Below are 25,956 nucleotides of genomic sequence, written 5' to 3'. Positions count from 1 at the left end.
TTACTTCACCCTTAACTAGTCTCTGTTCATTCTGCAACTCCCGTTTCAAGTTACTAGTCTTAGCAACTGAACTAGTATCAAATACCAAGGGGTTGCTATAAACACTAGTAAAGTACACATCAATAACATGTATGTCCAATATACCTTTGTTCACTTTGCCATCCTTCTTATCCGCCAAATACTTGGGGCAGTTCCGCTTCTAGTGACTAGTCCCTTTGTAGTAAAAGCACTTAGTCTCAGGCTTAGGTCCAGACTTGGGCTTCTTCACTTGAGCAGCAACTTGCTTGCCATTCTTCTTGAAGTTCCCTTTCTTCCATTTTCCCTTTTCTTGAAACTAGTGGTCTTGTTAACCATCAACACTTGATGCTTTTCTTGATTTCCACCTTCGTCGATTTCAGCATCACGAAGAGCTTGGGAATCGTTTCCTTTATCCCTTGCATATTATAGTTCATCACGAAGTTCTAGCAACTTGGTGATAGTGACTAGAGAACTCTCTCAATCACTATCTTATCTAGAAGATTAACTCCCACTTGATTCAAGTGATTGTAGTACTCAGACAATCTGAGCACATGCTTGCCGATTGAGCTATTCTCCTCCATCTTGTAGGCAAAGTTGAAGGAAATATGCCCTAGAGGCAATAATAAAGTTATTATTTATTTCCTTATATCATGATAAATGTTTATTATTCATGCTAGAATTGTATTAATCGGAAACATAATACTTGTGTGAATACATAGACAAAAAGAGTGTCACTAGTATGCCTCTACTTGACTAGCTCGTTGATCAAAGATGGTTATGTTTCCTAGCCATAGACATGAGTTGTCATTTCATTAACGGGATCACATCATTAGGAGAATGATGTGATTGACTTGACCCATTCCGTTAGCTTAGCACTCGATCGTTTAGTATGTTGCTATTGCTTTCTTCATGACTTATACATGTTCCTATGACTATGAGATTATGCAACTCCCGTTTACCGGAGGAACACTTTGTGTGCTACCAAACGTCACAACGTAACTGGGTGATTATAAAGGTGCTCTACAGGTGTCTCTGAAGGTATTTGTTGGGTTGGCGTATTTCGAGATTAGGATATGTCACTCCGATTTGTCGAAGAGGTATCTCTGGGCCCACTCGGTAATTCACATCAATTAAAGCATTGCAACTAATGAGTTAGTTGCGGGATGATGTATTACGAAACGAGTAAAGAGACTTTCCGGTAACGAAATTGAACTAGGTATTGAGATACCGACGATCGAATCTCGGGCAAGTAACATACCGATGTCAAAGGGAACAACGTATGTTGTTATGCGGTCTGACCGATAAAAATCTTCGTAGAATATGTGGGAGCCAATATGAGCATCCAGGTTCCGCTATTGGTTATTGACCGGAGACGTGTCTCAGGCATGTCTACATAGTTCTCGAACCCATAGGGTCCGCACGCTTAAAGTTTCGATGACGGTTATATTATGAGTTTATGAGTTTTGATGTACCGAAGGTTGTTCGAAGTCCCGGATGTGATCACGGACATGACGAGGAGTCTCGAAATGGTCGAGACATGAAGATTGATATATTGAAAGCCTATATTTGGGCATCGGAAATGTTCCGGGTGAAATCGGGATTTTACCGGAGTACCGAGGGGTTACCGGAACACCCCCCCCCCCCGAGGGGAGCTTAATGGGCCATAGTGGGCCTTAGTGGATAAGAGGAGAGGCGTCTAGGGCAGGGCCGCGCGCCCCTCCCCCTCTAGTCCGAATAGGACAAGGAGAGGGGGGCGGCGCCCCCCCCCCCCCCTTTCCTTCCTCTCTCCCTCCTCTTTCCCCCTTCTCCTAATCCAACAAGGAAGGGAGGGAGTCCTACTCCCGGTGGGAGTAGGACTCCTCCTGGCGCGCCTCCTCCTAGCCGGCCGCACCTCCCCCCTTGCTCCTTTATATACGGGGGCAGGGGGCACCCCAAAGACACAACAATTGATTTGATCTTTTAGCCGTGTGCGGTGCCCCCCTCCACCATAGTCCACCTCGATAATATTGTAGCGGTGCTTAGGCGAAGCCCTGCATCGGTAGAACATCATCATCTTCACCACGCCGTCATGCTAACGAAACTCTCCCTCAACACTGGGCTGGATCGGAGTTCGAGGGACGTCATCGGGTTGAATGTGTGCTGAACTCGAAGGTGCCGTGCATTCGGTACTTGATTGGTCGGATCGTGAAGATGTACGACTACATCAACCGCGTTGTGCTAACGCTTCCGCTTTTGGTCTATGAGGGTACGTGGACAACATTCTCCCCTCTCGTTGCTAAGCATCACCATGATCTTGCGTGTGTGTACGAATTTTTTTGAAGTTACTACGTTCCCCAAAAAAAGTAATGTTAGAGGTCTCATACCTCTCGACACGGGCATGAGTATGAAATAGCAATTAAACTCTTGGAACATCTTATATGCTCCGTGGTGTTCAAAACATTTTTGAAGTCCCGGTTCTAAGCCATAAAGCATGGTGCACTAAACTATCAAGTAGTTATCATACCGAGCTTTTGTCAAAACGTTCAAAACGTCTGCATCTACTCCTGCAATAGTTGTGTCACCTAGTGGTGCATCAAGGACATAATACTTCTGTGCAGCAATGAGGATAATCCTTATATCACGGAGCTAGTCCGCATCTTTGCTACTAACATCTTTTAACTTATTTTTTTCTCTAGGAACATATCAAAAATAAAATAGCGGAGCTAAACGCAAGCAATTGATCTACAACATAGATATGCTAATACTACCGGGAAGTTCATGATAAATTAAAGTTCAATTAATCATATTACTTAAGAACTCCCACTTAGATAGACATCCCTCTAGTCATCTAAATGATCACGTGATCCAAATCAACTAAACCATGTCCGATCATCGCGTGAGATGGAGTAGCTTTCAATGGTGAACATCATTATGTTGATCATATCTACTATATGATTCACGCTCAACCTTTCGGTATCCAGTGTTCCGAGGCCATATCTGCATATGCTAGGCTCGTCAAGTTTAACCTGAGTATTCTACGTGTGCAAAACTGGCTTGCACCCGTTGTAGATGAACGTAGAGCTTATCACACCCGATCATCACGTGGTGTCTCAGCACGACGAACTTTGGCAACGGTGGATACTCAGGGAGAACACTTTTATCTTGAAATTTAGTGAGAGATCATCTTATAAAGCTATCCCCGAACTAAGAAAAATAAGATGTATAAAAGATAAAAATCACATGCAATCAAAAATATGTGACATGATATGGCCATCATCATCTTGTGCCTTTGATCTCTCCAAAGTACTGTCATGATCTCCATTGTTACCGGCATGACACCATGATCTCCGTCATCTTGATCTTTTATCAACGTGTCGTCACATGGTCATCTCACCAGCTATTGCTTTTACAACTACTGCTATCGCATAGCGATAAAGTAAAGAAAGTACTTGCATCTTATGCAATAAAGAGATAACCATAAGGCTTCTGCCAGTTGCCGATAACTTCAACAAAACATGATCGTCTCATATAACAATTTATATCTCATCACATCACAACATGCCTTGCAAAAACAAGTTAGACGTCATCTACTTTGTTGTTGCAAGTTTTACGTGGCTGCTACGGGCTGAGCAAGAACCGTTCTTACCTACGCATCAAAACCACAATGATAGTTCGTCAAGTTAGTGTTGTTTTAACCTTCTCAAGGACCAGGCGTAGCCACACTCGGTTCAACTAAAGTTGGAGAAACTGACACCCGTCAGCCACCAGTGTGCAAAGCACGTCGGTAGAACCAGTCTCGCGTAAGCGTACACGTAATGTCGGTCCGGGCCGCTTCATCCAACAATACCGCTGAATCAAAGTGTGACATGCTGGTAAGCAGTATGACTTGTATTGCCCACAACTCACTTGTGTTCTACTCGTGCATATAACATCTACGCATAAAACCAGACTCTGATACCACTATTGGGGAACGTAGTAATTTCAAAAAAATTCCTACGCACACGCATGATCATGGTGATGCATAGCAACGAGAGGGGAGAGTGTCGTCCACGTACCCTCGTAGACCATTAAGCGGAAGCGTTATGACAACACGGTTGATGTATTCATGCGTCATCACAATCGACCGATCCTCAGTACCGAACGTACGGCACCTCCGCATTCAGCACATGTTCAGCTCGGTGACGTCCCGCGAACTCACGATCCAGTAGAGCTCAGGGAAGAGTTTCGTCAGCACAATGGCGTGGTGACGATGTTGATGAAGCTACCGTGGCAGGGCTTTGCCTAAGCACCGCTATAGTATGACCGAGGTGGATTATGGTGGAGGGGGGCACCGCACACGGCTGGGAGAGATCTTTGTGATCAACTTGTGTGTCTAGAGGTGCCCCCTGCCCCTGTATATAAAGGAACAAGGGGGAGGCCGGCCGACCCTTGTTGGTGCGCCAGGAGGAGGAATCCTCCTCCTAGTATGAGTAGGATTCCCCTCTTTCCTACTCCTACTACGAGGGGGAAAGGAAGGGAGAGAAAGAGAAGGAAAGGGGGGCGCCGCTCCCCCCCTCTCCTAGTACAATTCGGACCAGAGGGGAGGGGGCACGCTGCCTGCCCTAGGCCGGCCCCCCTCTCTTTCCCTTATGGCCCAATGTAACACCCTCGATGCGACTATAGCTCCCACGTGTCGAGGCACGACTTAGAGACATAATCGCATTGAAGGCATATGTCGCAAGTTAGGCAATCTTCACAACATCCCATGTAATATAGATAATAAAAGGGGAGATAACATAGTTGGCTTACACTCGCCACGTCAATCAAGGTACATAAATAACATTACAACATTCAAACACTCATGGCCCGACTACGGCGCCAAAATAAAAGATAACCCAACATGCGACACGGTCCCGATCACCCCAACTGGGCACCACTACTGATCATCAGGAAAAGAAACATAGTATCGTTGAGAGTCCTCGTCGAACTCCCACTTGAGCTCAAGCGCGTCACCTGGAGTAGAATCATCAGGCCCTGCATCTGGTGTAATAGTAATCTGTGAGCCACAGGGACTCGGCAATCTCGCACCCTCGCGATCAAGACTATTTAAGCTTAATAGGTAAGGCAAGGTAAATATGTGGAGCTGCAGCAAGCGGCTAGCATGTATGGTGGCTATCCTGTTCGCAAAAGAGAGCGAGAAGAGAAGGCAAAGCGCGAACTAGAAACTAGAGGACAACCTGCGCAAGCATTACTCCAACACCGTGTTCACTTCCCGGACTCCGCCGAGAAGAGACCATCACGGTAACTCACACGGTTGATTCATTTTAATTAAGTTAAGGTTCAAGTCATCTACAACCGAACATTAACAAATTCCCATCTACCCATAACCGCGGGCACGGCTTTCGAAAGTTCAAATCCCTGTAGGGGAGTCCCAACTTAGCCCATGAAAAAGCTCTCACGGTCAACGAAGGAATAGACCTCCTCCCGAGACGTTCCGATCAGACTCGGTACCTCGGTTCTTCAAGACACTTCGACAGGTTAAAACAAATCCAGCAACACCGCCCGAATGTGCCGACAAATCCCGATAGGAGCTGCACATATCTCGTTCTCAGGGCACAATCAGATAAGCAATCCGTACAACTAAAACCATCCCTCGAGTTTCCCCGAGGTGGCGCTGCAAGGGGCTCTAGGTTGGACCAACACTCAGAGGAGCACTGGCCCGGGGGGTTTTAAACAAGATGACCCTTGGGCTCCGGAAACCCAAGGGAAAAAGAGGCTAGGTGGCAAATGGTAAAACCAAGGTTGGGCATTGCTGGAAAAGCTTTAATCAAGGCGAACTATCAAGGGGTTCCCATTATAACCCAACCGCGTAAGGAACGCAAAAATCCGGGAACATAACACCGATATGACGGAAACTAAGGCGGCAAGAGTGGAACAAAACACTAGGCGAGAGGCCGAGCCTTCCACCCTTTACCAAGTATATAGATGCATTAAGATAACATGGCAATATAATGATATCCCAATAAGTAAATAAATGTTCCAACAAGGAACGGTCTCCAATCTTCACCTGCAACTAGCAACGCTATAAGAGGGGCTGAGCAAAGCGGTAACATAGCCAATCAACGGTTTGCTAGGACATGGTGGGTTAGAAGTTTGACATGGCAATTTGGGAGGCATGATAAGAAAGTGGTAGGCATCGTAGCATAGGCATAGCAAAAGAGCGAGCATCTAGCAAAGCAAAGATAGTAGTGATTTCGAGGGTATGATCATCTTGCCCGCAAAGTTGTCAGAGTTGACTGGATCCTCGAAAGCAAACTCAACGGGCTCCTCATTAGCGAACTCGTCTCCCGGCTCTACCCAAACAAGACAAACAAGCAAACGGAACACAATCAACCACGTGCAAAGCTCAAACAATATGATGCAAGGATGGTATGCTATGCGGGATGCGATGCGGGATGCATATGCAAGATGTGACAAGGAATGCATGAACCTGGCCTCAACTTGGAAATCCAAGTGTGCCACTGTAAAGATGAGATGAAATCGCTTGAAAACGATATAAAGAACGTCGGAATCGGAGTTACGGCTTGGAAATGGCAAGCAATTCAAATATGGCCACGTTCTGCGATTTACAGCAAGTAGCCATCTAAATGCAACAAGATGAACATACTACAGCACTCAAACATGGCATAAAAGTACATGGCAGGGATGCATTCAAGAATCTTAACAAAAGTCTAGCACTGAGCAACGGCCAATTCATCCACTAACAGGTTCAAACAAGCATGGCAAAAATGCATTTGACAAACAGATTTCAGACTTGGTGAAATTAACACTTGTCTGGAATTTCAGATCAGATAGCACTCTTCGGAGCATGAAAACAATATGCTACAGGACCTGAACATGGCAAAGTAAAGCATGGCATGGAGCTACTCAAAGAGCTTAACAAAAGTCCCGTAGTGACCTTGAGCCAAAAGGGATCAGAAAATACATTTGCAATCATGTGAACATGGCAAAAACATAATCAGTTCTCAGACTTAGTGAAAACTGGAGCATGCTGAAAACAGATATCAAGTAGGCATGTTTACGAGCTCGATGCACTCACTACAGAGCAAGTCATGACAATCTAAGCATACACCCATCAAGAATACACAAAATTCAAGCTATACATGGCAAGAATAATAACATAGCATGCACGGATCAACTACAACATCATCGGCAAAATCGTTAACAAGTAGACAATCTGCCCAGATTCACGAAATGACAAAAGTAGAGCTCGATTGACTCAAGCTAGGGTGCTCCATAATTGCAAACAAAGATACGGATGAATAGAGAACTACAAGATTAACAAAACATCCTTACTGATCATCCTCAAAAGAGGCACGGATCACTAGGAAACAACATGAACATATGGCCAAATGAGAGAAACAGCTCAAGGGCTTAGTGGAAATGCTAAGTCCCTGAAATCAGCATTAACAAATGCCTCACTTTGCAAGCTTGTGCTAGTCACCACACACATCACAAAAATACATGGGTTGCACCTCTGGAAAGATGGCAAAACCCTTAACAAAACACATGTAGAGCTCATGGGCATATCATGCACACATTAATCATGGCAAAAAAGACAAATATCTAAATGGATCAGCAGATCTGACAATTATCTCAAGTAGCACTCTTCTAACAGCATTTTGGGCATCAAGATGAACTCAAATGAAAACGATGCAATGGAATGAAATGATGTGCTCTCTGAGACGAACATTTTGATATGCTATATGCCCAAAACGGAGTTACGGATAAGGAGTTATAGCACGATGAACAGGAGCAAATAAACTAGGGTTTCGGGGGTAAAAGTCAACCCAAACGAGATCCAGATCTAGATCCGCTGGCACGCGAATCGAGGAGATCGCCGGAATCGGAGGTGGCCGCCGGAGTTGAAGTCGGCCGAAGCGGGGAGGCGCGTTGGCCGGAGACGACGAGGGAAGTGGCCGCGGCGTGGGGCGATGGAGGCGGCGGCCGCGGCGTGGGGCGGTGGAGGCGGCGACCGCGGCGAGGGGCTTCGGGCGCCGGCGGGGATGGAGCATGGCTCCCGGGCGACGAGGGATGCTGCGGCCGCCGGCGATGTCGCGGTGGAGCTGGGCGGCACGGGCGCCCGGAGATGGAGGAGAGGGCGGCGAGGTGCCTTGGCCCGGAACGGCGGCGTGGAGGGCCGGAGATGGGCTCCCGAGCCCGCGGCGGTGAAGTGGGCGCGCCTGCCACGTGGCGCGCTGCGGTTGGGGCGGCGGCGATGTCCGGTGCGGCCCGGACGTGTCTGGCGCGCCGGATGGACAGGGACTAGGGTTAGGGTTGGAGTGGATCCGGGATTTTCGGGAAGGGCTATATATAGGCATAGGAGGAGCTAGGAGAGTCCAAATGAGGTGCGGTTTTCGGCCACGCGATCGTGATCGAACGCTCTAGATGATGGAGAGGGTTTTGGTGAGTTTTGGGCCAACTTGGAGGGGTGTTGGGCTGCAACACACACGAGGCCTTTTCGGTCCCTCGGTTAACCGTTGGAGCATCAAACGAAGTCCAAATGGTACGAAGCTTGATAGGCGGTCTACCGGTAGTAAACCAAGGCCGCTTGGCAAGTCTCGGTCCAATCCGGAAAAGTTTAATCCCCACACACGAAAGAAAGGTAGAAATGACCACCGGAGGAGAACGAAGCGCCGGAATGCAAAACGGACAACGGGGAAAAATGCTCGAATGTATGAGATGAACACATATGCAAATGCAATGCACATGATGACATGATATGAGATGCATGACAACGAGAACAACACACGGAGACAAAAACCCGAACCCGAGAAAATAAAATAACTTAAGGCCGGAAACGGCAAGAGTTGAATTACATATTGGGTAAATCACATCCGGGGTGTTACAACACTCCACCACTACGAAAGGATCTCGTCCCGAGATCTAGGACCGAAAGAACGCCGGGTACTCAGAACGGAGGTGATCCTCGTGTTCCCAGGTAGCTTCACGGTCGGAATGGTGTGACCACTTGATTTTGAGGAATTTGATTGACTTGTTGCGAGTCTTGCGTTCAGTCTCTTCAAGAATAGCAACGGGGTGCTCACGGTAAGAGAGATCTTCCTGGAGCTCAATGTCCTCGAAGTTGATGGTGCGGTCAGGAGTCTTGAAGCACTTTCGGAGCTGAGAGACATGGAACACGTCATGAACATTTGCAAAGTTTGAAGGAAGCTCGAGTTGATAGGCGAGATCGCCTCTCTTGCTGACAATCTTGAAAGGTCCCACGTATCTAGGGGCAAGCTTCCCTTTGATACCGAAGCGACGAGTACCTTTCATCGGGGAGACGCGGAGGTAAACATGATCTCCTATCTCGAAAGCCAAATCACGGTGCTTACTATCATAGTAGCTCTTCTGGCGGGATTGGGCTGCTTAGAGGGCTATGTGAACATCTAAACATGCTCATCCGGAAGTTCTGGTGGGGGAGCAAACATGGAAAATGCAAACCTAGTTGGGTCTCGTGGGAGGCGATGACACAACCGAACAGTATGGGAGGCTTGGGATTTAAAGACTTTGAATTATTCAATTTGTCACTTTTGGCAAAGCAAGCTTGGAGGATCCTACAACATCCAGAGTCACTAAGTGCTCGGATTCTTAAGAGTATATATTTTCCAGAATCATCTATACTTACAGCTGAGCTAGGCAACCATCCAAGCCTGGTTTGGAGATCTATAGTTGAAGGCCGAGACATCCTAAAACTAGGGCTGATCAGAACAATCGGCAATGGCAGTTCCACCCACATTTGGAATGATAATTGGATTCCTAGGAAGGATATGATGCGGCCTTTTGGGGCCCGAACAATAAACCCTCCCCAGATGGTCGCGGAGTTGATTGATGCCACTTCGGCCACATGGAATATCACCAGGTTGGAAGAAGTTTGTCTTCCAATTGATATAACAACGATATTGGAGATACCATTATGTACTAGCAATATCCCAGATACTTGGACATGGTTCTTTTAGAAGAATGGGTGTTTCTCAGTAAGACCAGCTTATAGAATGTTGATAGAAACCAAGTACCGGAGAGGATCATGGGTACTCCGGTAAAATCCCGATTTTACCCGGAACTCTTCCGATGTCCAAATGTAGGATTCCAATATATCAATCTTCATGTCTCGACCATTTCGAGACTCCTCGTCATGTCCGTGATCATATCCGGGACTCCGAACTACCTTCGGTACATCAAAACATATAAACTCATAAAACCGATCGTCACAGAACTTTAAGCGTGCGGACCCTACGGGTTCGAGAACTATGTAGACATGACCGAGACATGTCTCCGGTCAATAACCAATAGCGGAACCTGGATGCTCATATTCATTCCTACATATTCTATGAAGATCTTTATCGGTCAAACCGCATAACACTATACGTTGTTCTCTTTGTCACCGGTATGTTACTTGCCCGAGATTCGATCGTCGGTATCCCAATACCTAGTTCAATCTCGTTACCGGCAAGCCTCTTTTCTCGTTTCGTAATGCACTATCCCACAACTAACTCATTAGTTGCATTGCTTGCAAGGCTTATAGTGATGTGCATTACCGAGAGGGCCCCAGAGATACCTCTCCGACAATCGGAGTGAAAAATCCTAATCTTAATCTATGCCAACTCAACAAGTACCATCAGAGACACCTATAGAGCACCTTTATAATCACCCAGTTACGTTGTGACGTTTGGTAGCACATAAAGTGTTCCTCCGGTATTCAGGAGTTGCACAATCTCATAGTCATAAGAACATATATAAGTCATGAAGAAAGCAATAGCAGTAAACAAAAACGATCAAGTGCTAAGCTAACGGAATGGGTCAAGTCAATCACATCATTCTCCTAATGATGTGATCCCGTTAATCAAATGACAACTCATGTCTATGGTTAGAAAACTTAACCATCTTTGATTAACGAGCTAGTCAAGTAGAGGCATAGTAGTGACACTATGCTTGTCTATGTATTCACACATGTATTATGTTTCTGGTTAATACAATTCTAGCATGAATAATAAACATTTATCATGAAATAAGGAAATAAATAATAACTTTATTATTGCCTCTAGGGCATATTTCGTTCAATGTCCAATCGCCGCCGGCAGCTGAGTTTGATCTAGCGGCACATTAAGGTTGGAAAAAAGATAGGCGTAGGCGAGGCGGTTGGCTATCGCTTAGTGCCTAGGCAATGCTTAAGCACCCAAGGCATGCCCTAGGCGGTCGAGTATTATGTGTGGATTGAAGCTTTTTCCCTTTCCCAATCACCTAAGGAGAATTGCATGGTATACAGATTGTCATGGAAAGGCATTATTTGCACCTCTTAAGCAAGAACCCATGTGACGCACATGATCTTGAAGAACTAGAATTGATTGTAGGGTTTCTCCGTGTAAACCTTAGCTATGGCCATCCAATGAGACACTTCCGCTGGCAGTGCTTCTTTCCATTTGAAGATGACATCATCAAGATCGTATTCCGTTGAACCCAACCACTGCATCATGGCCTCAACATCGCTCACATCTCCATCCGAGCTCGAAGCCTTTCCATACATGATGTTCCCTAGCCCGAAAGATTTAATCTACCGGACCCCTAAGCACTCCACCTCATACCAGAAAACCAAACAAGACCGGGCAGTTTGAGCGTGATCTGCAAGGGGAAAACCGGAGAGAGGGGATGAGATCCCTACGGTGGCGCTGGTCGTCGCCGAGAGGAACTGGAACCCTAGGGAGAGGGAATTTCTTAACTCGTATTGTGCACGGCACCTGGACGAAGAGAATGGTTCATGATTTTTTTAGCTTTTTAGGGGCTTTTTTTAGCTTATATATAAGCTGGCAAAGAGTGAAAACACCGATTTTTTCTTTTTGAAAATGAGAAAACAACGATTTTTTTGTTGTTGAGAAAATGAGAAAACAACGAGCCGCTGGACGGAATTCCGTAGCCCAACCATTAGGCCCTGGCCCGCAAGCCCACCTAGTGCCGAAAGCTGAACCGGCCGGCACCTTGAAATACTCCGGCTTGGCGCCCGAGCGCAACCGTCCCAACCAACAGCCTTCGCTCCTCCTCTTCTCCCCGTCGCCGGAGCGCCAAGAAACCAAGAACCTCCTCTTCTCTGCAGCGGTCGATCGAGCACACGCGACCCATGGAGCAGTTCCATCACGGCCACCACGTGCGGCTGCGCAGCAGCGAGCTCGGCACGTACCTGCACGCCGACCAGGACGGACATGGCGTCTCCCTCCGGCACCGCCGGGCGTCGATGAAGGCGGCTTGGGCGGTGCACGTGTACCAGCCCCCCGAGGCGTTTGTGCCTCACCTGCTCCTCCACAGCGCCGCCTACGGTCGCTACCTCGCCGCCACAGACGAGCCGGCGCCGCAGGGCCACCGCGGGCGCCGCGTCGAGCAGCGCAACTACGACCATCCGGAGGCGGACGCACAGGGAATCATCTGGCTGGCCGTCCTGACGGCATCCGGAGACAAAGTCTTCCTCCGCAACTTCAACGGCGGCTGCCTCCGCGCCAACGGGAGGTACCGCCCCTGGAACAGCGGCGCCAGTGTCGACGACGTCGACGTCAACGACATCGGCAACCTCAGCACGATGATGCACTGGGTCGTGGAGGACATCCCCGCCAGGGAGATCACGCCTCTCCTTCCACGCCCGGCTTGGGTGAGTCCCATCCCATGCCCGCTTCTTGATTCTTCCCGGATTTGCGCGAATTGGGTTCTTGGATGTTGCTAACATGCGTCCGTGTTTGACCGCAAAGATTGCAAATCCTGTTAATTTCATTCGCTTGGGAGCGATTCTTGGCTCTGTTTCTTTGATTTCTCCCATTCGTGATCGCATTCTCGAGTTCTTCGATCTGATGATGGTTCTTTGCGACTCAACTGCAGCTTACCCTCCCCGCCGCCATATCGCCGTCGCGGGTGATCGTGTACGTGTGGCTGGACGCCGACGGGACCGTCCTCAGCGAAGGCTCGTTCTCGTTCAGTGGGAGGTCCGTGTTCCGCCTGAGGAGCGAGCTGGCCAGGTGGCTCGCCGACAACGGCATCGCAATCGTGGACGCCCCCGACCTCGTCATGTGCCTCCCCACCCGTGATGGCCGCATTTCCCCACTCGTCGTCGACCTGCCCCGCAGCCTCCAGACCCTCCACATCATCGTCGTCATCGTCGGGTCGCCTGGTGAGAGCCCCTCCATATCCTCAACTTCTTACTCTTTTCCTTTAGCAGGAAACTTGTCTGAAATTACAGCAGTCTGAAAATAGTTTACTGAAACCGGTGTAGTCTGAAACTTTTGCTAATCTGTTTCAGTTAGGAGTTAAGACATGGAAATAGTCTGAACTGCTGTCGGATCATAGACATCACTAAAAGTTCCTGATTCAAATCCTCAACTTCTTACTCTTCTCCTTTGGCAGGAAACTCTTCATAGCATTTGCACTAGTCTTGAACTTGTCCGGATATTTTGTAGTACGTAATAGTAGTTTGCAGTATGAAAAATAGTTTACTGAAACCGGTGTAGTCTGAAACTTTTGCTACTCTGTTTCAGTTAGGAGCTAAGACTTGGGAAATAGTCTGAACTGCTGTCGGATCATAGACATCACAAAAGTTCCTGATTGAAAGTCACGAACAGATATGGAAACTATTGGTTTTGATGCTACTGTGCTTGGTTCAGATGATTCATCAGCTCTTAAATTTAATACTAGCAAAACCCAAATCAGTTCAGTCTGCCTAGTTCAGCTTCACAGAGAAGATAACGATTTCTGTTTCTTAGCCTACTGTAATTGTTTCGAGTAACGCGTGGACAAAATTCAGGTTCTGTTCCACAGCACAATATATTGTTTTGAGGTTTTGTACATCAGCTTCCTAAAATCTTCTTATTTAAACTTGTTGCAGTACCTGTGTTACATGACGCCTAACTGTTTAACTAATTTTCTGCTAATTCAGCTCACGCGGCGCTGCGGTACGCGGATGTCGATGCAGAGTAGAGAGATAGCCCTAGAAGTCGCCTTCCTGTCCACCTCTTCAGAAGTGTCGCCGCCTCGGAGACGACGACATTAGAACCCAGTTCCTTTCATAGAGATATGGGTTCAGGAAAACCCAGCAGTTCATTTGTTCCTGCTAGTTAAACTTGGTTTGTTCTCCTGACAGTAGGATACTTATTTGCTTGGCCATCACGGTTCTAAAGCTCTGAAACTGTTTGAGCAATGGTGCAGTGACTTTAGTCTATAATGCGTTGACAATGGCCACTACTTCAGCGTTGATAGCTGCATTTCTCTTAGGTGTCGACAGTGTAATGAACCTGCCTGAAGAACAGTTTACTGAAACTGTTGTATTCTGCAACTGCTGCTAATCTGCTTCAATTAGAACTTGGGAGCTGTCTGGATTATTGTATTAGATATAAGTAGAAGGAGTTGAATAGAAATAGTTGGTATTTGCTTTAGTTGTACAGATGATAGAAGGTTTGTCTGAAGCTAATTGGTCTACATTAGTCACATATTCACACTAAACCTTGATAAATAATTTTTTGGTTTCATACTGCTGTCCTTGATTAGCATACTCTAGAACTTGGAAACCTAAATCTGTCAAGTTTCTGTTTGATTTACCGCAAAAAAAAAGTTTCTGTTTGATTAGCGTACTGCAATCCTGATTTTTGTTTGATTTAGCGTATTGTAAAGGCTTTGAATAACTGAACCAAATTCAGTTCGTATCCTACAGTAATTCAGTTTTTCAGGTTCTGTACATCGGCTGTCTGTCTTCTAAGTTCATTCTGCAAAACAGTTCTCTAACGGTCGCATTATCAGTGACACGACATGATACCTAAATTCCTCACTGTCTGTGCTAATTCAGCCAACACCGAACTGCGGTACCGGGATGTCAGTGCAGAGTAGAGAAAGATAGGAGCAGGACTCCTGACGGTCGCTCGACAGTCCACCTCTTCAGAAGTGTCGCCGCATGGGACACGATGACATGAGAATTCAGAATATTTTGCACTGAGATATAGGGTAGTTTAGGAGGAAAACCCAGCAGCTCTTATGTTTCTGCTAGCTGAACTTGATTCATTCTCCAGACAGGAGGAACCTCTCTGTTTTGCCCTTGTGGTTCTAAACTTCAGAACCTGTATGAAAAAATTATACAGTGACGTCGGTCAGTAATGACTGCGTTCTTATTGTGGCTGCTACTTCAGCGTTTCGGGGTGCATTTCTCTTACATGCCAGCAATGATGCGGTGGTTCTTGCAGTTAGTTTTGCAGTCCACTCGAGTTTAGATGTGCGCTTTCAAGTTTCAGTGCATCAGCGGAAAATGAATTTGTGTTTCGACAGCGATCTAGTTCTGATTTCTGAACATGCAAATGTTCATGGCTTGATCCATGCCTGGCGTTCTCGATTTATCTTTGAATAGCAGGTGAACAAAACTCAGGTCTTGAATACTAGCTAGTTTCTGCACATTACATTAGTTTCTCTCAACCACATGATCAGAACTCATCAATTACATATCGCGCAGCAACAGAGGTACAGGACTAGATGCTCCAATCAATACAGTTTTCAGCCAAACAGCTGAAACTTGAGAGACACCATCATCAAATGTCAAAACTACGCAAGATCGTTTCGATCGATCCATGAAAGCCACCTAGCCTAGATCGGACAAGATCAGAAGTTCACAACTCATCAGTTGCACACTTGCACTTGCACCTTGCGTAGCAACAGGTCTACAGGGTAACAGCCTTACATTCAGCTAATGTCAGCTAAACTGCCAGAGCTCCAGGGACAAAGACGAATCGAACATGAAACTAGGCAAGTTTAGCGTAGCCGGACACGATCGATCAGGCATCGTCGTCGTCGTCGCTGCCGACTCGCCGCTGTTTTTTGTGGTAGTCCAGGGCTTGGAGTTCGACGCCTTGGTTGGCCATCTCGCAAGCGTCGATCCAGTCGTGGTAGACGTCGACGGGCTCGGTGAGGTAGTGCGCGGTGGTGTGGTAGAACTCCTGGCAGACGTAGCAGACGGCGGTGGCGACGTAGAGCTTGAGGTCGATGGTGCAGGACACGCCGCCGGGGTGGTTGCAGAAGGGGCAGCAGAAGGAGGTCTCCAGCTTGGGCGCCGGCTTCTTCCGCTGAGCCATCTTGGAACTCATCGACTTACGCTTCGCCATCTTCTTCGATCACCACCAGATCGCAGGTGGGTTCTTGGCAGCACAACTTGCTGCTACGTAGGAGAGACAGTGTGTTGGTAGGCAAAGGGTTGGGCGTGCTGCCTTATAAAGGATGTGCCTACTCCGACTCCAGCTCCTCTTCGGCGGCGGCAGCAATGCATATGCATATGCATTGCGAGGTGAATATGGCGGTGCAACCAAGCCATTAACGATCGAGTCGGAGCCGGATTCTGTTGCCCAGTCCAAATGGCCGCAGTCCGCCTGGCTAGTAGGCTACGCATTGCTGGCTGGGCTGGTGCTCCGCGCGCGGTGGAAAACTACGCGCTTTTTTTTTCCTTTCTTTTTTCTGGAAAACAAATCAAATGATTTTTTTAGGGAAGACATACTTTAGTCATCAAATAACAGTTATATCGTCTATAACAATTTCACGATAAAGTATGAAGGAGCGTCATCCCAAATAGAAGAGTTATCCGTCCGTCTCATCTAGTTAACCCATGAGCTACATAATTTGACTCTCTAATATAATGCTCAGTAGTATCCTTCCCGATGTCTACTAAGATAATACTACGACAATCTTCTAGCACGCACCACTATGAAATGTCCTTCATTTTGGTTAAGAGAGTATTGTGTGACGATTGGTACCAGCATGACACCATGACCCATAATTATCAATAAATCTCATGGTTATCAGACTCTAGCATAGCTGCCAGTGCTGCCACCATGGAATGTCCTTCATTTTGATTATTAATAATTACCGGTCCTGCCACTATGACCCATAATTATCAATAAATCTCCTATATTGTTTGGCCAGCATTGCCAAATTGAAGCTATATATGAATATCTCGAAAACCCATGCCTCCTCTCTCCTTAGGAACACACATCTTCCACCAAGCAAACCAGTGCATCCTTCGTTGGTTATCCTCGTCACCCCGTCAATATTGCGACATTGCATGAGTGACCCTTTTGCAAACTATCTTTGGAAATTTAAATACACTCATCGCATATGTTGGAATGGCTTCAGCCACCACTTTCAACAAGGCCTCCTTTCCTCCATAGGAGAGAGTTCTCTCCTTCCATCCATTCACCATCACCAAGATTCTCTCAATAATATGTTTGAAACAATCACCCCGGTCGACACCAATCATAGATGAAAGTCCCAAATATTTATCCAAGAGAGATTCAGTCATTATATTCAAAATTTGACAAACTTCAGCCTTCACCTCAACATCTGTATTTCGGCTGAAAAAGTAGAGCATTTGGCTTCACTCACCATTTGACCCGAGGCTAGACAATATTAATCTAGGATTCCATGCAGAGTGTTTGCATTTTGGATACATGCTCTCATAAGAATAAGAGAGTCATCAACAAATAATTAATGAGAGAGTTTTGGAGAGTCTCTGCACACCTGGAGCCTGTTCAACTTTCCAGCTTCCTCCTCATGATTAATTAGAGATGATAATCTTTCCGCACATAGAAGAAAAAGATATGGAGACAAAGGGTCCCCTGTATCAGTCTCCGTGTGGGTGTAAATGGCAATGCCTCATTCAAATTGAACCAAACCTTATACTCAACTGAGGTGACACAAGACATCACCAGTTGGCCAATTTGCAACAAAACCCAACTTAGACAACATAGCCTCCAAGAAGACCTACTCTACACGGTCATATGCTTTGTGCATATCTAGTTTCGCTGCGCATGTTCTAGTCTTACCCTTCTTCTTCTTCTTCATTGTATGGAGACATTCATATGCCACGCTAACATTGTCAGTGATAATGCGACCAGGAACAAACACACTTTGTGTCTCAGTAATGATGTCCGAGAGAAAAATCTTCAAGCGCGTAGCAAGCATCTTTGAGATTACCTTGTAAATCATATTACATAAACTGATGGGCCAGAACTGAGTGATTTTCTCTGGGTTATCAACTTTGGAAATCAAGATAATTGTTGTGACGTCCCAAAATGATTTAAAACCACATGGGTCCTCCTCAAGGTAGATCTTACGTTTTTTTCATGTGTGTTTTGTGATTACCTCATTTCATGGATTCACTAGTATTTGGCCTATTTTTATTGTCCAAAAAAATGATTCACTAGCATTTTTTTTATTTAAAGAGAGCTTCCTCTCCGAATTTCATTACTAGAAACCTGGATTCACTAGTATAATTGTGGAGTTGTTCCAACCACTTCAACTTTGTATTTTGGCACACTGCAACATGATAGGCTCCCGAGGACGTACGCATGCGTCCTCTGCAACCAGGAGCCGGAGTCTCCTTGTCGGAAGAAGCTCCTTATCTCGTCAGGTGTCATACAAGGTTGCATGCATCCTTGTGGCTCTGAAAACACCGAAATGACTTCATCTTCAACAGCCAGGAGCCCTCTCGGTCTCTCGTCTGGTTCGGGCCATACAGGAGGAGGCAAAACTTTGGGTCAACACCGGCGCCAAGGGACTACTAATCTTATTGCCGGCAGGTTAGCTAGGTTATTGTTCTAGGGCCGGGAACCCCTTTGTACTTCTGCTCTTAGCACATCATTGTTCTAGAATTAACCACTTAATTCAACCATATGTAACGTCTATTACTTGCATAATTCCAGAAGTGGTACATAACCAAGAATGTTTTTAAATTGGCTTCTCTTCCTTCTTAAAAACAAGCGTTGGGAGGGGGTGTGGGGTTATAACCCAACACCATGCTCTTGGCATGACCAAACATGCCATAGACCGCACACCAATCTAGTAGCCTCTTGTACTTTAGTGTTAGTAAGAGCATCTCTAGCAAACACCGCATCCGGCTGGCCCGCAAAACGCGTTTGTTGTTCGCGGAAAAACGGTTTTGCGGGCCGGCGCGGATGGCCGCAGATGCAGACTCCGCATAACGGACCCGTAGAATATCCACTTTTACGGGTCGGCTTTACGGGGTCTGATCTGGTGCAGCTCCTCCCGGCCCAGAAAACCTAAATTTGCATCTTAATTTGATCCAACATAATGCATTTATTTGCTTTTTCAACAACATTGGATACATAAGACATCACCAAATCTTTGTTAGAATAGCAAGACCAAAGAAAATAAGAACTGCGAGTATGCATTTTAGATGATTTCCAACTTCCATAACTGCTCCCACTAGTTGGACTAATATCTTCTCCATGCATTCGTTGTTGATCTGTGGATTCTTGATTTTGCATTCTTCTTTCATCATCTTTGGTTCGAAAGAAGTAGACGTTGCTTCCCCTATAGTTGCACATGCAGCCGCATCATTGCCTTCGATTCTACTAAGGAGTGCACGAACGTCTATTAAGTTTCTTTATATCAATAAATCAATGTATTCACCTTCCCAAAACCAAAATGAGCATCCATCTTCCTACACACATGATGATGTTCGACATGAGCTACCGCAATCGAACAAAAGAATGAGCTATCAAAATGAGCCGAATGAAAACAACACGTACCCCATCGTTTTCGCATTTGAAGAACACCCATCCGGGGTGCTTCGGCGTGCCTGAAGTTAGCCGTAGCATTGTCCGTGTGCAGTCGTCGCACTGTATGAGCGGCATCGGCGAGCCACAGAGCCGCTGCGTGAGTGCCGAGCCCGGTGGACGGGCGGACGAATCCATGCCCGCAAACAGTCGACGGCGGCGGGAGGGCGAACCCGTACCTGCATGTGGCGATGCGACCTTGTCGGAGCTGCCAGAGATGCTCCCCGACCATTCCATCGCTTGGCGCAACCACCGGCAGCTGGAAAAGCCAAATTCGGCGGCCTGCGATGAAGGGCCGCAGATCCGTAACTTTCTGGCCCGCCAACGCAGGAAGAGGGGGGAGGGCAACCTCGTGCGTGTGTCGGCCTTTCGGCATGCTCCCGCTGGCTGCTTTCGCCGAAATCTTGGGCAGCGAGGGGGAGAGGGGAGGTGGTTGGTGGGAAAAAGCGCGGGCTGAAATGTCCTCCCCACCAACCGCTTCCGCTTATATGCAGGGCACCGTAGGGGCGAGGGGGAAACCGGCGTATTCGCGGGTTGGGGCCGAGATTTTGCCGCGCCCCTCAAAATTTTTTGCGGACCGGCCGCGTTTGTGGGGTCTGTTCGGGTGGAATTTTCCGCGCCAACCCGCATTTTGACGGTTATTTTGTGGGTCGGGATTTTTTGCGGGGTCTGCTAGAGTTGCTCTAACTCGTTGCGTTGAGCGTACAATAGGGATTTTGCGCCGCGGTGTGGCTAAAGGAAACACATCATGTGAGTGGGCTTCTACATTTTTTTTTTACGTATTGTGTTTTGTCTTAGGGTGGATACTACTGGTAGGAGTGTGTGGGCTGGGCCCGCAAGCCCACTAGACGAGCATGGCGACGCGGCAGGCACCTTGAAATACCCCGCCTTGGCGCCCGAACGTAACCGTCCCAACCAGCACCTTGAAATACCCCGCCTTGGAGCACCAAGAAACCAAGAACCCACCTCTCCTTCCCCACCGCGCGCCTCTGCTCTCCTGCGTCACCGGCGAGCGATGGAGCAGTTCCAGGACGGCCACCACGTGCGCCTGCGGAGCCGCGAGCGCGGCACGTACCTGCACGCCGACGACGACGGGCTTGGCGTCTCCCTCCGCCGGAACCGCGCGTCGATGAACGCGGCCTGGGCGGTGCACGTCTACCAGGGAGATGGCAACAACCAGTACGTGCTCCTCCACAGCGCCGCCTACGGCCGCTACCTCGGCGCCACGGACGCGCCGGCGCGGCGAGGCCACAGCGGGCGCCGCGTCGAGCAGTGCGACTACGAGCCCTGGGAGGAGATGGCCATCAGGTGGCAGGTCGTCAGGATCGGCTCGGGGGACGATATCCTGCTCCGCCAGGCGGTCGCCGGCCGCCTCCGCGCCAACGGGAGGTACCTCAGCGTCGACGCCTTCAACAGCGTCGGCCCGATGATGCATTGGGTCGTGGAGCAAATCCCCGCTAGGGAGGACACGCCTCACCTTGCAGCTCCGACTGGGGTGAGTCCGCCATGCCCGCTTCTTCATACTTCTCGAACTGCTTTCAGCGGAACTATCGATTGGGCGAATTTGGTTCTCTGGTGTCGTTAGTTTGCGTCAGAATTCAACCGCGGAGATTGCAGATTGTGTTAATTTCATTCGCCAAATTTGCGCTTCTTGATTCTTCCCGAATTGGGTTCTTGTTTGTCGTTACAATTGGGGATTTGTGTTCCGATAAAAGAATTGAGTACCCTGCTTCGTACGTATTTGATGGTTCTTTGTGCTCAACTGCAGCTCCGCTTCCCCAGAAGCCTCGCCTTCCTGTTGCCGTGGCGGGTGATCCAGTACGAGCAGGCCGGCGCCGGCGAGCCCAGCGCCAACTTCGCCTGGAACTCATTCCTATTCAGGGGCAGGTCCGTGTTCCACCTGAGGAAGAAGCTGGCCCGCCGGCTGGATGCCGCCATGGACGCCTCCAACCTCGTCATGTGCGTCCGAGCGGGTACGCAGGGGCGGCCTACCCCACTGCTCGTCGATCTGCCACACAGCGACGAGACCCTCGACATCATCGTCGTCATGGCCGGGACGCCAGGTGAGACGCGCCATTCCTAACTTCCTAGTTCCTATTTTAATGGAGTACTGATCAGCTTGTGCTGGAAGACATTGTAATGAAACTGTCTGAAGAACAGTTTACTGAAACTGTTGTATTCTGCAACTGCTTATAATCTTCAGTTAGGAATGTGGACTGTTGTAGTATTAGATATAAGTAGGGAGTTGAATGGAAATAGTTAGTATTTGCATTATGCCTGCTGTAAAAATGCTACTAGATGGTAATCTAAAGCCAGTTTGTTTGGGGATAAATCATAACATATTCACATTAAACCCTGACACAGATATTATTGGTTTCATAGTACTGTCCTTGATACAAATAATTCAGTTTTCCCATTCGGCACTATTTGTCGCTTGTAGAAACTTTGGAACTCAGATACCCAACTCAGTCAAGTTATTTGTACTGTAAATTCTGTTTGAACAACATGTGAACCAAATTCAGGTTAATCCTACAGTATTTCATGAAATATTTCTTTCAGGTTTTTTGCACATTATATTATTGTTTTTCAGGCTTTTTGTGCACAATCCTACAGTTATTCATTAGTTATGCAAAACAGTGATATTTAAATTATCGATCTTCTCAAACTGTTGCACTACCTGTGACATGATGCCTAACTTCCTCACTTTCTGTTCTAAATTCAGCCCACGCAGACCTGCGGTACCCGAATGTCAATGCAGAGTAGAGAAAGATCAGAGCGGGACTCCTGACCGTCGACGGCCCACCTCTTCAGAAGTGTCGCCGCCTCGGACTGTGTGACATGATAATTCAGAACTGCATTTTTCATTGAGATATCGGTTTAGGAAGCGCCTCTTGTGTCTGTTAGCATAGATAAACTTGATTCATTCTCCAGACTGGAGGAACCTTTCCCTTGTGGTTCTAAATTTCAGAACCTGTGTGAAGAAATTATACATTGGCGTTGGTCTGTAATGATTGCGTTCTTACTGTGGCTGCTACTTCAGCATTTGAATGTGTGAAGAAATTATACATTTCTCTAAGATGTCAACTTGAGAACCTCTGTGAACAGTTAAGCAATGGCATTGGTTGTGTTCTTGTTATTGCTGCTACTTCAGCTTTTGAATCGCCAAGTGCATTTGAATGTCACTGGTTCCTCTTAGATGTCAGCACTGCCGTTTCAAGTTTCAGTCATTCAGCAGAAAATGAATTTTACAAGATATGTACTGGTCGATATTGTTTGCTGCATTGACATGATCTTTTGGGATCAGCTTGTGGTGGAAGACAGTGCTAATCTTCAGTTAGGAGTTTACTGAAACTGTTGTATTCTGTAACTGCTGCTAATCTTCAGTTTAGGAGTTTACTGAAACTATTGTATTCTGCAACTGCTGCTAATCTTCAGTTAGGAGTTTGGAGTTGTCTGGACTGTTGTCTGTATTAGATATAAGTAGAAGGAGTTGAATAGAAATAGTTGGTATTTCCATTATGCCTGTTGCACAGAAGCTAGAAGGTGATCTGAAGCTAAACTGGTTGTTGGGGAGAAAATAATTACTTAAGTCACATATTCAGACTAAACCTTGATACAGAAATTTTTGGTTTCATATGAGTGGCACAGATAACTAAATTTCCCCATTTGGAACTCAGAAACCCAACTCAGTCAAGTTATGTGTTCTCAGCCTTAAAGAGAAGATACAGATTTCTGGTTGATTTAGCATATTGTATATTTTTTGAACAACATTCAAACCAAATTCAGGTTATATTGATGGTACCAAATTCAGGTTGTTTTCCAGGTTTTGTACATAAGCTGTCTTCTTTGTCAATTATGCAATACAATGATATTTAAGTTATATATAGATCTTCTTCAGCGATTGCCTGTGACATGATTTCTTACTCTTTCACTGTCTGGTCTAATTCAGCCCACGCCGAGTTACGGTACCCGGATGTCAATGCAGCGTAGAGAATGATAAGAGGACTCCTGACCGTCGCCTGACAGGCCTCCTCTTCAGAAGTGTCGCCGCCTCCGACACAATGACATGAGAATTCAGAACCACGATTTGCATTCAGCTATTGGATTAAAACCACAATCAGTTTTGTTCTTGATTATTTCATTAACCTGTGAAATGATGTATGTCTAACTGCTTCGATGTTTCTGCTAATTCAGCCCACGCGGAGGTGCGGTATGCGGATGTCGATGCAGTGTAGAGAAAGAACAGAGCAGACTCCTGACTGCCGCTTCACAGTTCACTCCTTCAGAGTGTCCGCCGCACGTGAATCCTAAATTTTTTGCACTAAGATAGTGGTTGAGGAAAACCCAGCAGCTGTTGTATTTCTGCTACGTACTAAACTTGGTCCATTATCCTGACAGTAGGAAATCCATTTTGGGTTGGTCTCGCTGTTCTAAAATTCAGAAACTGCTTGAGCAATGATGTGGTGACATTAGTCTGTAATGTTTGCGCTTCTTATTCTGTTGTGCCGGCTGGGTTTAGCTGGTGTCAACAAAGAAGTGGTGATTTTTTTTGCAGTGAGTTGAGGAATTGAGTCCTATAGCAGAGAATGAATTTGTTTTTTGACAGAACTCTCAACGTGCTGCATTTTCCTGTGCGCCTGGTGGTTGTATAAGATACCGCTTAAACCAAGGACAGGCGATCCCTGTCTAACCCATTTTTATTGGTTATTACCTACTCCCTCCGTTCTGAATTACTTGTCACAGGTATGGGTGTATCTAGATATATTTTAGTTCTAGATACATCCATTTCCGCGACGAGTAATTTGGAACAGAGGGAGTATATGTTTTCACCCTTAAAGAGAAGATACCAATTTCTGTTTGATTTAGCATATTATAAATGTTTTTTATTAACCTGTGAACCAAATTCAGGCTGTATAAGTTGTATCCTACTCCTACAGTATTTCATGAAAGCTATTTTCTGCACATTATATTGCTGTTTCTCAGGTTTTGTACATAAGCTGTCTTTTCGTTAATTCTGCAAAACAGCGGTATTTTAGGAATTGACCTTCTCAAACCGTTGCACTACCCTTTTTTCGGTAAAGGAGGAGTACCCCGGCCTTTGCATTTCTTGATGCACACAACCATCTTATTAAATAAATCAAATCCAAAACAAATTCTTAAACAGTAGTACAACAACTCCAAAAATAAATTTGCCACAACTGGCGAAAAATAGGGAAAGATGAGTAAACACCTATCCTATTTATTTGACCGTCATCCAAACCAGTTGTAAGTATCCGTACAACCATCTCTCATCGATTGCACCCAATATCCAAGTAGATGCCCTGAAGATAACCGGCAAAAAATTAGTGATGGTTTGCCTGTTAAAGACAACATCATTCCGACAATTTCATATAGCCCAAAGTAATGCACATACTCCAACTCAAATATGTGCCGCGGTCTTAGGCTCTATCCCAGTTAACCAGGTCCCAAATAAATGCGAGATTGAGACTGGCGGAACAACATTTAAAGCAACATGAATAGTTCTCCACAGTAACTTGGCAAGTGGGCATTGGCGAAAAAAATGTTCTATTGTTTCATCCTGATCACAAAAACAACATCTTTTGCTTCCTTCCCAACTACGCTTGACCAAGTTATCTTTTGTCAAAATTACTCTCTTATGCACAAACTACATAAACACCTTTATATTCAAAGGCACTTTAACTCTCCAAATGTGCATCGTCCTTGTGACAGGCCCGGTGTTAATCAAATCCATATACATAGATTTAACCGAGAATGCTCCTGACACGGACAACTTCCAACGTAAGGAGTTTGTGGCATCAGAAAGGTTAACCTCCATTAACCTACGCACGAGATGCAACATCTATCCCATCGATCGCCCAGTAAAGGCCGCCGGAACTGAATGTTTAGAGGAACAGATCCCAATACTATACCAACAAAAACCTCTTTCTGTTGTACAATGTTATATAGGGAGGGATACAACAAAGCTAATGGAATCTCACCCAACCAGGTGTCCTCCCAAAACCTAGTACCTTGTCCATTACCTACAATGAATTTGCTCCTGTTAAAGAAGACAACCATTGTCCTCATAAGCCCCTTCCAAAAAGGAGAGTCGGCCGGTTGTGCCATCACTTGAGCCAGCGTTTTAGAATGTAAACATTTATTACGCAGTAGCTGAATCCAAACCCTGTCTCTCTCTAAGGCCAACCGATAAAGCCATTTGCTAAGTAAGCACTTATTCTCCACCTCTATATTTTCAATACCCAAGCCACCTTGGTCCTCTGGTCTATAGATAATGTCCCATTTGGCCAACCTATATTTAGTTTTTTTTCATCGATTTGCCAAA

The 25,956-nt window shown here is 46.4% G+C and overlaps 2 protein-coding genes and 1 pseudogene across 2 annotated transcripts; 2 read left to right on the top strand and 1 right to left on the bottom strand.

Moving 5' to 3' along the window:
* The first annotated feature begins 12,062 nt into the window (after positions 1 to 12,062).
* On the top strand, positions 12,063 to 14,063 carry LOC125518385 (uncharacterized). The gene is made up of 3 exons (XM_087532364.1): positions 12,063 to 12,664; positions 12,895 to 13,183; positions 13,946 to 14,063. Exons 1-3 carry the CDS (start codon positions 12,149 to 12,151, stop codon positions 13,984 to 13,986), a joined length of 846 nt encoding a protein of 281 aa, XP_087388490.1. The 5' UTR covers positions 12,063 to 12,148; the 3' UTR covers positions 13,987 to 14,063.
* Positions 14,064 to 15,821: 1,758 nt separating this feature from the next.
* On the bottom strand, positions 15,822 to 16,148 carry LOC147958161 (transcription elongation factor 1 homolog pseudogene; annotated as a pseudogene).
* Positions 16,149 to 20,601: 4,453 nt separating this feature from the next.
* On the top strand, positions 20,602 to 23,603 carry LOC125518386 (uncharacterized). Its single transcript, XM_087531979.1, has 4 exons — positions 20,602 to 21,108; positions 21,382 to 21,676; positions 22,654 to 22,869; positions 23,563 to 23,603. The coding sequence occupies exons 1-4, from the start codon at positions 20,629 to 20,631 to the stop codon at positions 23,601 to 23,603; spliced, it is 1,032 nt and encodes a 343-aa protein (XP_087388105.1). The 5' UTR covers positions 20,602 to 20,628.
* The last annotated feature ends 2,353 nt before the right edge of the window (positions 23,604 to 25,956 follow it).

This window comes from Triticum urartu, chromosome 7A, assembly GCF_056163025.1.
Source record: "Triticum urartu cultivar PI428250 chromosome 7A, HENAU_Tu73, whole genome shotgun sequence".
Classification (NCBI taxonomy): Eukaryota; Viridiplantae; Streptophyta; class Magnoliopsida; order Poales; family Poaceae; genus Triticum; species Triticum urartu.
This window is presented reverse-complemented; position numbering and strand designations above follow the sequence as displayed.

Bases quoted from the DNA above. Each gene is read 5' to 3' on its own strand.
- LOC125518386 (XM_087531979.1), top strand. From the start codon at position 20,629: ATGGAGCAGTTCCAGGACGGCCACCACGTGCGCCTGCGGAGCCGCGAG. The intron at 21,109-21,381 runs GTGAGTCCGCCA...GCTCAACTGCAG, and splicing joins ACCTTGCAGCTCCGACTGGG to CTCCGCTTCCCCAGAAGCCT. The intron at 22,870-23,562 runs GTACTGGTCGAT...GGTCTAATTCAG, and splicing joins AAATGAATTTTACAAGATAT to CCCACGCCGAGTTACGGTAC.
- LOC125518385 (XM_087532364.1), top strand. From the start codon at position 12,149: ATGGAGCAGTTCCATCACGGCCACCACGTGCGGCTGCGCAGCAGCGAG. The intron at 12,665-12,894 runs GCTTGGGTGAGT...ACTCAACTGCAG, and splicing joins CGCCTCTCCTTCCACGCCCG to CTTACCCTCCCCGCCGCCAT. The intron at 13,184-13,945 runs GTGAGAGCCCCT...CTGCTAATTCAG, and splicing joins CGTCATCGTCGGGTCGCCTG to CTCACGCGGCGCTGCGGTAC.